The sequence below is a fragment of the Centropristis striata genome, chromosome 9, assembly GCF_030273125.1.
Source record: "Centropristis striata isolate RG_2023a ecotype Rhode Island chromosome 9, C.striata_1.0, whole genome shotgun sequence".
NCBI lineage: Eukaryota > Metazoa > Chordata > Actinopteri > Perciformes > Serranidae > Centropristis > Centropristis striata.
The window spans coordinates 29117863-29130794 of NC_081525.1; the positions used below are offsets into that span (position 1 = coordinate 29117863).

At 38.7% G+C, this 12932-nt stretch overlaps 1 protein-coding gene across 1 annotated transcript in view; it reads right to left on the reverse strand.

The window, feature by feature from the left end:
* LOC131978068 (lisH domain-containing protein ARMC9) overlaps nt 1-12932 on the reverse strand; it is a 38893-nt gene that overhangs the window by 17014 nt on the left and 8947 nt on the right. The window contains exons 9-20 of the mRNA XM_059341576.1: nt 12585-12683; nt 11814-11849; nt 9454-9488; nt 9261-9372; nt 7559-7651; nt 6484-6574; nt 5814-5937; nt 4862-5001; nt 3344-3420; nt 2067-2141; nt 1517-1607; nt 296-348 (exon numbers count right to left, since the gene is read on the reverse strand). Coding sequence (XP_059197559.1) covers nt 296-348; nt 1517-1607; nt 2067-2141; nt 3344-3420; nt 4862-5001; nt 5814-5937; nt 6484-6574; nt 7559-7651; nt 9261-9372; nt 9454-9488; nt 11814-11849; nt 12585-12683 — 1026 coding nt within the window. The remainder of the gene's footprint in view (nt 1-295; nt 349-1516; nt 1608-2066; nt 2142-3343; nt 3421-4861; nt 5002-5813; nt 5938-6483; nt 6575-7558; nt 7652-9260; nt 9373-9453; nt 9489-11813; nt 11850-12584; nt 12684-12932) is intronic.

The following is a 12932-nucleotide window of genomic DNA, read 5'->3' on the forward strand; positions in this document are numbered from 1 at the left end:
AAAGTATGCCTATAGTGTTGAAATAATGTGTAGATGGCAGGGCTTTAACACCTTCTAAAGCATCAAATACAAGGAGTTTTTCAAGGACACCCCAGGTCAAATTCCATTTTTTACAATCAGAGCTGGGAGGCTTTACAGAAGCTCACAGACAACAAAAGACAGCGAGGCTGCTGTGGAAAAAAATCTAAACAATTTCTATTCTTGCACAAAATATATAAATTCAAGCACTTCACGAGATATTCATATGGTGTAGAGCAATAGCTCATCAATGTCCAATGTTGAGGGAAGGACTTACATCATTGTCATCCTCTTCTTCTTCATCATCAGACTCTGGCCCCTCTTCCTCAGCTGGGTGGAACACAAAGATACACAAGTCAGTCAATTTTCAAAAGCCAACAACAACAAACAACAACAGGATAACATATAAGAAACTGGGGATATGTATTCAAGAAATTCATCTAGTATCTGAAAAACAGATACTTGCTTTGATTTAACACATATAAAACATTTACAAAAGTCACCAAGCATTACATTTATATCTAGTTGTTCAAGACTCATCTATTGCGAAAGGCAAAGGGCATGGTCTTTGCACATAGACACCACCACACCATCAATCCTACACACTGTGCCTTTAACATATTTCGGGACTACAAGTAGGGCTGGGCGATATATCGATATAAAAGATATATCGATATATTTTTAAATGTGATAAGGTATTTGACCATATTGGATATATTGATATACTTAAAAAATTATATTTCTTTATATATAAATGCTGCCCTTACTAGGGTTTGTCATATTTAGTTATTTTGTATTGTTCGTTATTCTTTTCTTATATAAATATATTTATTTCAGAAAAAGATTGGCCTGTTTTATTTCATATGCTACTTTTATTTAAGATATTTTTTATTTAAATGTGCACTTTATGGAACCTTGATTTTAATTAAAAAGGTACTCCTGTTGTTATACAGTATTTATGTTCACTTAAAAAGTTTCAATAAAATTACTTGTGACATGTCATAGGGTTAGGGTTAGGGTTAGGGTTAGGGTTTATTTTGTACAGGTAGTTCATTTTATTAATCTCATTGTATTTTATTGTATTTTAATGTATTTTATCTTATTGTATTTTATTGTCCTATTGTTTACTTCATCTCTTTGTATTGTGTTTTCTATTAATTGTTGTGCAGCACTTTGGAAGCCTTGTGTTTGCTAATATTGTGCTTTATAAATAAAGTGGATTTGATTGACTTCGACTGAACATTTGCTCTCACTTTGCGATAAAAATATTGGAATATATATCGCATATCGATATTCAGGCTAAATATATCGGGATATGGCTTTTGGTCCATATCGCCCAGCCCTATGTACCAGTGCATGGCTACTGTCAATAACACCAGCTGCCACCAGTTAATGTATTTTATTCTTAAATGTACATATACAGGCAGTACATATTATATGCATACACATCCATCGAGTTAAATACATCCATTGTAACAGTAAATTTGACTTCACTTACCTGAATTTAGCTGTTTAATGATGAACTCAATCTGTCTGTTGAGGTCTGGGTTCTCTTCTTTGCTGTAGCAGCAGAGAATCTCTTCTACACTCTGCACACAAGAGGAAAACACACATCACAGCGGTGTACACACAGAGTGGAAACACAGCTGAAATACTACACAATGTCTACGGTATATTTCTTTTTTGTTACATTTAGAATAAAAACCAGTGACTGACTATTCAAAGGCAGTGTACACAGTAACAATTGGCTGAGGATCAAATTTGAAGTTGATTATAATGTATGTTATTGTGTTAAAAATTATCATTTGTGTTTAAGGAAATCTGCTTAGATATGATATTTGTTGAACAGGATGAGACAGGCCCCATCCATACTGTCCTGCACAAACACAAGCCACTGGTATCTGCGTACAGTTTCATATGACTGTGAACACCTGTTTTTTTCCCTTCAGACACTGGCTGTGTGGTGACATAAAGAGACAAATGCGGAGCAAAAACACAAACTGGGTCTGTTTTCCTCCAAGCAGGTGAAGACATTTCTCCTATCTCACCATCTCTTTGGCTTCCTGTCTCACAGAGGGAATACACAGGATACTGTACAGGGCTCCATTCACATATGGCCGAATCTGAAAGAGCAAAGTGACACGCACACACAGAGCCCCTATCTTTAGCATCTCATGGCAAATGGTAATAGCTTAGATGAGCGTGCAGCAGCAAGGACACACAGACAGAAGAGGAAAGAATGCCGTGGATCTTGTTATAGATATATAGAATGATATAGTAGGTAATGAGGTAAATAAAAATCCTAGCAGGTAGGAGATTAACCCTCTGAAATCTTGGGCTATTATGTCTTTTAAAAAATCAGTTAAAATTTTTTACCATGCTATGTTGGTATCAGTTTTTTTCAGCGTTGCGTCACCTATATGTCCTGATGTCCCTTGACTTTACTTCATAAAAATGTTGAACTCAAAAGAAACAAAGGAAAACATAAAATCTGATCTTGAAAATTATACTTCAATACACAGCATTTTAAATGTTGAAAAAATGAATACAGGTTGCAAATATTACATATAAACAGTAAAATGAGGACAATCTCTAGTTCTATATTTTATACTAAATATATTTGACATTATCTCTGGTTTTCATCATCAAAAAAAAAATCTGGCATGGAGTTTCAAGCCAGAACTTTAGAGGGAAGCTGATAGAGAGACTCAATGTTGCTAAATTTTTATGTCTTCACGTCATGAAGAAGTAATGTGCAGGTTGTTTCATGGACTCCAGAGGGTTAACAGCTTGAATTAATGGCCCTCCAAAATTGCTGACAGGCTTTCATAAAATTAAAAAAAAGCTAATGTTGTATATGTTTTATAGACTTACCTAAAGTCATTTCTATCAAGACAGCCAAACACTTTGAAAGGCATCATAAACTTTTATTGCAAGCATGAGTGTGTCTGCTTGGCTTACAGAGGTATTGACATTTCAACAGATCAACTAGTGATAAAGCTGTATTCACGTATTTATATGATTTATTTTACATTTAGAACTTGGTATTATAATACTCTTTTTTGCTATCAGTTTTCTATTATTTATATACTGGTATATATAAATATATTTTACTCTTCTATTTATTCTGTTTATTGGGTTATCTTAACATTGTGCCATCTACATTGGGGGAAGGTACATTTAAAGACTGTAGGAGCAAATAAGAGCCCTTTGTTGGGCAGTTCTAAATGTCATAAAATATGTACATGAAAAAACAAGAATACTATGTTTGTATACTTATGTATAACATATCACAGATGTATGTAAAGGCTAAATGGTGCATCACCTCATGGTTTTCATGTCCGAGGAGGTCGGTAAGAACTTTTAGCACATGCTTAGCGTTGTCTGCACACTTCCTTTTTCCTGTAGAAAGACAGCCACCCACACACACACACACACACACACACACACACACACACACACACACGTACACACATACACACACGTCAGTTTATCAACCCAAATCTTTAATCCTACAATGTGACTTATTTGTTTGTTCTAAGATAAAAAAATGTAAGATAAAATGACATCAGTCAGATTAATGATTAATGATTCCCACAAGTCCAATCTTTTTTTTTATTTGAATCTTATCGTTCTGTTTGTTTTTTGTGTATGCTCTGCCTTTCCCCCCCTCCCTTTACTGTTCTTCTCCTCTGCTGCAGCTCATGCGTGTGTCTATGTGCGTGTCTGGTGGGCGTCAATCAGGCCCACCTGATTCCAACCGTAACATCCTCCTGACAAGATTAAATCCTAGTATGCGTTTTGCATGCTTTTTACTGGATTTCTGTGTACCTGATTGTCCAGTCAGTCCAGCAGCTTTGTTCCAAGCCCCATGTACTTCCATGTGCTCACTCTTTGTGGGGGTTTTTTGCCATAAGACCGGCTGACTTCTAAGCTCGCTCTCTACCTTTTTGCAACAGTTTTTGTCATAAACCTTTTTGTATTTTACCCTTCAGTGTTTTTGTCTCTTTTTCCAGGTCCAAACTTTATCTGTCACTTAACAAGTACACTATTAAAAGCACAAACCAAGAAAACTGTGATGAAAAAGAAGACACTACAGAGAAAGAGGGAGAGTATCTGTTCATGGTGAATGTGCTTTAAAGGGGAGTGACATGAACAAAGAAATCCAGATATGATGTAAGAGTAAATTTAAGCAAAATGAGCGCACTAATAAGCACTGTGTTCATGAGAAGCTGTAAAACATAATGTATTTTATTCAAATCCAAACAATAATGGACTTAACTCAGCTCATAATAAAATCATCCAACAGGAATAACTTTAGACAGAGAGTCTAGATGGCCTCGATACAACTGATTTAGACTGACATGGTAGATTATTAATAAGATCAAAATTTTCTCAAAAGTTACACTAGAAGCATAACTCCCCTTTAATACACTAAACTTTATTCCTAAATGTTTTCAGCTTATTGCCTTTATTAGGGTCGAAAACATTTAGGGAATCTAAAAAGGGTTTGCCTTAAAGCAATGGCTTCGTTCTTTGGACATGATGTATTCAAGCGTATCACTAAAGTGTCCTATGCAAGCGGCAACCTCCGGGTCTGAGCAAGGAGGCAAACCAGGAAGTAACTTAAGCTGCAAGATGGCAACGCAAGATGGCAACGCAAGATGGCAACGCAAGATGGCGACGAGTGTAACGCTGAACTTGATGCTTCCAACGGGCCACAAACCAACGGGTGACGTCATGGTGACTACGTCCATTATTTATATACAGTCTATGGTCCTATGAGGAAAATATCTGGCTAAATGTGTGTCTCTGTTGTGTGGTACCTGCTCCTGGCCTTTACCTTTTGTTCGCAGACACAGATTCATGAGCAGAGCAGCAGAGTACTCCAGGCTGTAGTCACTCAGGCAGTCAGAGTCCTGCAGCTCATCCACCAGCCAGCCGATTAGACCGTCTGCTATCATGGCCGTCTGCTGGCTCCTCCTACCAAGACATGATGATAATGACAATACATGTGATTTCAATAATCTGTTGCTTCTACTGGGAAACAGGTCTGTTAATGTGTGTTTATGGTGAAGTTGTCCAATACACAAACTGGTATGTACGGTAATCTAGTTAATATACACAACAGGCCAAAAGTTTTGGAAGCAAGATCAAATTTGTACAAAAAAGATCATAGTTTCATTGCTATACTCTGCAACAAAATAAACGTGATTATTATATAAAGAATCACTTAGAACACATTTTGACTATAATTATCAGGTCTTTGGGTTTTTTATTGCTTAGACTTTGTGTATCCTTCTTTCCTTAATGTATAAATCTGTACTTTTGTTTCTTTACTCAGCTGCTTCAATTTTAGCCATCTCTGTGGTAGTTTGTCAGAGATATGAACACAGTTGAGATTTATTGGGATTTTTGTATCCAAACTCTCAAAAGCCAAAGAGCTAAAGTGAATAATGCAAACTGTGATGTTTTTTACTTTTGCACTTAAGTTGTGACTCTTCCAAATCTTCTCAACCCTAAAACTAAGCCCTTCTTTTCTTTCGATAACATTTATTCAGCAATGGTCTGGTAACATCAATCTATACCTAAAGGTCAATTGAGGAAAATGGTTCAATTCAATAAAGGTAAAGTCTGATCATGTCGTAAACACATCCAAAACTCCAGAAAAATACATACTGGTTTTAAAGAGAGCCATTGTAAACAGACAATTTAAGTTGCTTCCAAACTTTTGGCCTATAGTGTACATGCATTTATTTTAAAATTGGTATATAAAAACATTATTTTAAATGTACCTGAGGCTGAGTTTCTGCAGGGCTACAAGCACATTCTCTCTAGTCAGAGAGTCCTTTTCCTCCGTCCTCAATGCTTCCGTCATAAGCTTCAGAAGAATGGGGATTTGCGAGAGGTATATTCGACCTGTAAGCATTAAAACAACAAAACAAATTTAACAGGACAATACAGAAATATGGCAGTTCAATCTAAGTTACAAGTAGTGAACAGTATAACAATGAAAAGCCACACATTTAACAATTCATTTTCTGTTCAACATTGAACACTGACAACAACACTATACAACAGAACTACTTCTTTAACAAAAGCAAAGCTGACTCACTCCATCAGTTCAGGCCACAAAAGACTCATTTTGATAAGATGTTCTGTCACACTTAAACTTTTCTTTGTTCTTGAGAATGAAAGAAAACAAATTAATCTCTTGAAAATTACTTCACTGCAGAAATTTGAGTCAGCATGAATTATATTCATCTTTTCAACATATTTTCATAAAATGTCCTTTCAAGTTGCCGGCCTGCTGCTGCTGCTGCAGAGGATCATTAACGGTTTCAAACCTGAATGGAAAGTTACGGTTAAAGCTATTGAGGCCTTCCGTGAATCTATATCTATATCTCCAAATGCATCCATTCAGACAATGACTCATGTTATTAAGAAATAATGATGAGCACTTACCCTCTGCAAGGGAAGCGAAAGCGTTTATAAGACGAGCCGTGTATTGACGGACAGTCTCATTCTTCGATCTCATTGAATGAATCACCGTTTTCTATGAAAACACAAAATGCAGGACCATTTAGAGTTATAAATACTGCTCTCAGTACAATCGGTAATTCTAAACTCCTGAGGAAGTCTAAAAAGTGTGGTGTATTAATGCCATTGATTTATGAATTTAAATAAATAGATACAACTTTGAAGGAAACATGACATACTTTAACATATGATTTTCATGTTTATGACCACCTTTTTCTAAACACAAAAATGTTTTGTTTGTTTTTTGATTGAAAGAAATCGACACCCTCCCACTATTATTGTGGCTCTTACAGTAAGGGGAGCTTGGAGCACTGTGGTAAGTGCATAAACAAAGAGCTCAGGTGCGAGGTGAGGATCACTTACTCTTCTGAAAAGGGATTGTCTTTAACCTGGCACCCTAAATCTAAAGGCTAGGTGAAGGGAATTTCAAAAGAAAAGAAAAAAAAACAATAAAGCACGTAAGAAAGACATGTGGCTTCGGAAAGCCTTTTCAAAGGTTGAGATTCTGGTAATAATCTGTGTTCACTGCTCCAGCCTTTTGTTAAATAAAACTTGCTCTATGATACTTTATCTGAGGCTGGGAACATGTCTCCAGACAGATTAAGATGAAATGAGAAAAATAATTAAAATGTTATACTAATCATTTATTCAAAAAAAAAAACAAAGGTACTGAAATACTATGTCAAGTTTGTTTACAGTCTTAATGCTCTTCACCTACTTCTGCCATAAGTCAGTGCAATGTGAAAGAAACAAACTTGTGTGCACCAAGCAAAGGTGCTTATTTGGCATCGCAGGCCCGCCTGAAATTAGAGCCTGGGGATTAATTAGGCAGTAAAACCAATGGAGAAGAAGTTATTTTCTACTTTGATGGCTGCATGAAACATAGGTTGGGAAAAACAAAATCATTTTCATTATTTCAGTTCATATCAGTGGAGAAATCTGCCATAGTAATTGTGTTTTAACTTAAAAAAAAACACACAATACAATCATATGATCCCACCTGTTTTGTACTGTAGCGCTCCAGCAGATCGTTACTGATAAATGCCTGAAGTACTGTGTCTCTTTGTTCACCAGGGAGGGAGCGAGTCAGTCTCTAAAGAAAAATGTGAGAAACAGAGCCACCAATGAAAACTCACAGGAGTAGACATGCAAAGTGAATGTAAGTGAACATAAGTAATGGATTAGCATGGGAATGGGCAGCAATATGAGTCACAAGAACTATCTCCTACTGAACACCTCAAAGACTAAGGAAATGATCAGAGATTTCCGCAGGTTCAAGCCCCCCTTCAGCCAGTGAATACCTGTGGGGTGGACATGGAGGTAGTGCCAAGTTCTAAGTATCTAGGTGTATACCTGGATAATAAGTTGGACTGGTCCCTAAAAACAGATGCTCTCTACAAAAAGGGGCAGAGCCGCCTCTTTTTCTTCTTGAAGCTCAGATCTCTGGACATCTGTAGTGCGATGCTGCAGATGTTTTATCAGTCTGTGGTGGTAGTGTGTTGTTTTATGCTGCAGTCTGCTGGGGAGGCAGCATCAGACACAGAGATACAAGGCGGTTGGACAGACTGGTCTAAAGAGCTGGTTCTGTGGTTGGAGCCAGGTTGGACACACTGGAGGAGGTGGTGGAGAGATGACCTGTCAAGATGTTGGAAGCCATCCTGAAATACCCAGATCATCTGCTACACAAAACCTTTATGGACCAAAAAAACAGCAGTGGACGGCTCCTCTCTCTCTTTGTTGCAGGACGGAGAGATTCAAAAGATCCTTCTCTCCTACTGCCATCAGGCTGTGTCATTCTAACAGAGATTCTACCAGACTAACTGAATTTACCTCGGGGATAAATAAAGTAATTTTGATTTGAATTGATGTGATTTGGTGCGAACTGGACGCTGAGTGGTTAACAGCTCCTGCTTTGCTGACTGCAGCTGGGAGAGACTGCTGCAGGAGTACTGAGCCGCTTGTGAGTGCTTTGGGACAGTGCTACTCGTTAAGAAAGAGTCTCCAATAACACCAGGAAAAGTCGCTAGATTTGTCGCGAGTCGCTTTTTTTAAAAAGAGTCGCTAGAGGGGTCTGAATAGTCGCAAAATATAGCGCAAAGTCGCTAAGTTGGCAACACTGCTTGCCGCGTCAGCAGTGGACGGCTCCTCTCTCTCCGTTGCAGGACGGAGAGATACAAAAGATCCTTCTCTCCTACAGCCATCAGGCTGTGTCATTCTAACAGAGATTCTGCCAGACTAACTAGGTTTCCCCTCGGGGATGAATAAAGTAGTTTTGATTTTGATTTGATTGATTTTGTAAAACCTCCATTTTTGTGTTTTGGGCATGACGTAAATCAAGCCAATTTAAAAGTTTAACGAGCATCATTTGGAAGCCTATCTTTAGAACGCTTACAACATACACTCATGTAGACATGGTGAAGACAACCTGCTGAAACATGAACCGAGCATCAGAATGGAGAAGAAAGGTGATTTAAGTTGCTTTGAACTTGGCATGGTGGTTGGTGCCAGACAGGCTGGTTCGACTATTTCAGAAACAGAAACAATCTCTAGGGTCAACAGAGTTCTCAGAATGGCCCGACTGGTGTGAGATGATAGAAAGGCAACAGAAAGGCTGCAACACCAAATCTATTATGTGCACAGTATATCACATTCACCATTGTGTAAAATGCTAATAATCTGTAAATAAGAATGTAAATGCTCACCCAGCGCAGCGCCTGAAGCAGCAGGGATCTGAGTCTGTCTGAGCCTTCAACCAGGTCTTTCTTCAGCTTCTCATAATCCAGCGAGGGCAGCATTGGCACCTCTTTGGATCTCCTTGAGATTGTGTACAAAAAAGTCAGCCATGTTTTTTAATGGCACTTATCAAACTGTATACATTGTCAGGTTCAGACTTACTGTGGTGCAATTGAAGCTCGTAGCATTGAGGAGGCCTATAAGAAAGAGAGAAAAGAGGAGCAGAGTATATTTTAGATTTTGTTTATTTTAGACTACATTTATCACATTCTGACTTTAATGTATAGAAAAAACATAACCCATGTGACCATTCATCTGTTTTATCATCAGTACTATCTCATCCCACATTCTTACCCAGAGTTCTCCATCTAAAACTATCAAGTTAGCTACTGTCTCAAAAAGCTATTAGTGTTTTTTTGGACATGCATACATCATGCTTGTGGTACATGCTGAATCCCTGCACAGTGTCTGGCAACATCACCCATGCAGTCAGTGACGAGAAGGCCGATATGATTCAGCAATTATAAAAGTACTAGAGGACAGGTTAGTTATTTTTCTTACAGCCCAGTTTACCTCTACTGTAAGCCTGTGTGTTATTGTTTTAAAGAAAAGGAAATAAAGACAATTGAGAAGAATAATATATCATTGATGTGTGTGTGGGTGTGTGAATGAAGGGGGAAAGAACCTATTTTAAGTGTTATTTTACTACTGAAAGGGGATTTTGAGGCCTGAAATCCAATCTAAAGCCTGGGTGGTTAGGCCTATAGCGGGAGCAGTGTAAGGTCAGGGCAGTGATCCGTGTCGTCTGAGGTATCAGGTGGTTTGGCCACATTTTTGCTTTGGTGTGCAGCAGGTAATACGGAAGTGGGGGAGAACACCGATACCTGGATTTCTTCCCAAATTCCTTTCTCTGTAAACATTTTAGTTACCCCGAAGAATGCTGAAGGGCATGGGGGATATGTTTCCCTCAGACATTTGACACTGGGGTGTCTGGACCCTGGGGAGGCTGATTAAGATGTGTGGATCATGATCATTCTCCATTTCTGACTACTAATAAAAAAGCAACACACCTATGCTCAATGTGCAACTAGTAGGGTCAAACAAAACGCTTTTAAAGGCAGGAGGAAAAACTACAACGGAGCATTTCTACATGTTTTCAACAAAATTTGGATTTTGAGGCCATGTGTGGTCTCAGATTTCCACTAATCGTCTACACAAAGCAAAGGTTTGACCCACATTCTCTAACAATGCACAGTTTACATAAGCTATGCTTTTACTCTCTTCAGCTCTTTAGCACGTCTTCTCACCATTTGCTCTTTTATGACCGTGGGGACAGCTGAAGGCCATCTATTGTTGATGTTTTTGTCTAAGTAGACAGCTTTGTCTCCTGATCTAGTAAATTCCCCCCTGCAGTAAGAGAAACCACAGCAGCGCAGCGAGAGAGAAAAATCTGTAAGAGCCACCTCTATATCATGAAGGCATAGAGCGTCTGATAATAATGCTCAATGGTGTTACTCAGGACTGCTTGCTTGTTAATGTGTAGGCAAACAGTCCTCTCAGGAAACTAACTTTAAGCACCTATCAGATGCTGGTAGATTTTGTATGTGGCCATTTTCCTTTTTTTTCTCATTTCCATCCCTTTCTCACAGTTAGAAGCTTGGCCTGACTTCCATGGATGAAGTATTATTGCCTCTGCTAAGAGAGCAGGAAAAACAAACTAAAAAAAAACTCCTGTCCTGATTTTTTAGGGTAAAGCATGGGCCAAGGTAGAAATATTATATTTTGGAGTGAGACAAGGCAGATACACAAATTATTTTTCACTTTTGTTAACATCTCGTGAAATAGTTAACGTGAAATAGAGCATGGCCCTGGCGGAAGTCTTCGCTCTCCTGTTACCTTCTCGCTTGATATGTTTTATCATAAGTTTAAGTGCTTGCTATTGATGGTGTTCAGTTATATAAAGTGTTGTGGTTTCTCCTTTTCAAAAAGCTGTAATTTAATCTACCCACTTTGACAACCTGAGCTTGAGTGTTTCCGTATCAAAGCGCCTTGTGGTGGCCATTTTTGTGCTGTCACTGCATCTGTCTAAATTCTTTCATAAACTGAAAACTGAACCTGACAGGATTTAACCTTAAAAAGAAGACGGACAGCCAATAAGTAGAGTTTGAGAGGGGGAACAATGACTGCAGCCTCAGAGAACAAATCATTTTAATGATGAGGTACGCCCTGAGAAAGACGCCCTTGTTTGGCTTAACAAGTGGCCTGACAAAAGAGGTCATTCTGACAACAAACAAGACCAAATTTCCCTTGAAACTAGGACAATCTAGTTAGGAACGAATGGCAATATGACGGGGGATATAGACTGAGTACAAAGGCAGGCAAAGAAATGTATATCTATAGTAAAGGTTAAGGAGAGGAGGGGGAAGACAAGAGAGAACATACAATGGCGAGGCACAAGCAAGATGAGAAGTGAGGGACCTGAGCGATGACAGGAAGTAAAGATGAAAACATATGAAACTTACATATCCATCATCATAGGGACTCATAGAGTAATATCCCTTTGTAGACAAAAGCGCCACACGCGCAAAACACAAACACACAGAAAGAAGTTGTTCAGTTCAAAACAGAAAGAAACAAGATTTCACAAAGCAGAGTTCAACAGCACAATGAAGGCCACTGACAGTAAGCATGAGTGCTGACATTTCAGTGTGGACAGTGTTTTGATTATCTGTGTCAACAGGGATAGGAAACACTGGTTTTCCAGCTATTTGCTGATTATTCCAACTCAACTAGCTCTGTGGCCGTGCAACTAACCATTTTAACCATTGTAATTAGGGTTAAATTACAAAACTTTTGATTTTGTGAGTCACTTTGACTGGTTTTAAAGTGTTCAGAGTTATATAATGTATGTAACTTTTCAACAAGCCTTCTAAGTGTGTGTATTAAGGACACACCAGGATCCTATTCAACTATTTCCAGGATACAGCGACGGGATTACTAGATGACTTAAAGCTGGTTGTATAGGATATGGTGAAACTTTACAGCAGACGAACACTCCTTTTTAAATCATATCCTTTTCAAACACTACGTCAACTTGACCAGTATCGGTGGCGTATTGCCCTGAGAGCACTTATCTTTGCTCCTATTTAGGTGTAAGACTGTCTTTTCCTATCAGCAGTGACATTTTCCATGTAATAAAAAGGCATGGGGCCATGGGGTGTTTTGCTCTTTGTTTACCAGTGAGGTGTAAAAATGAAAAGGGGGGGGGGGGGGATCTGTGTGCTCTCACTTACAGTGCCAGGTCTGGTGAAGTCAGTGCTCTGCACCACACTCTGCCTCATCTGGCTGCTGAACAGGCGAACACACACACTCTGCAGGTACTCTGGGGAGATCTGCAAAAACACAACAGGCCCCTTGAGCTTTAGGAGACTACAGTTTATGTAGGGAGAGTCGGGGCAGGGTTGCCAGTTTTGCATCCCTGTTTAACCATCTGGAGTCACCAATCACACCAACATTATCAAATCAAATGACTTCTTCATGATGTCACGGCGTAAAAACGAAGCAGTGTGTTTCCCTGCCATCAACTTCCCTCTAAAATACTGGTTTAAAACTCCATGCCAGTTTTTGTTTGATGATGATAG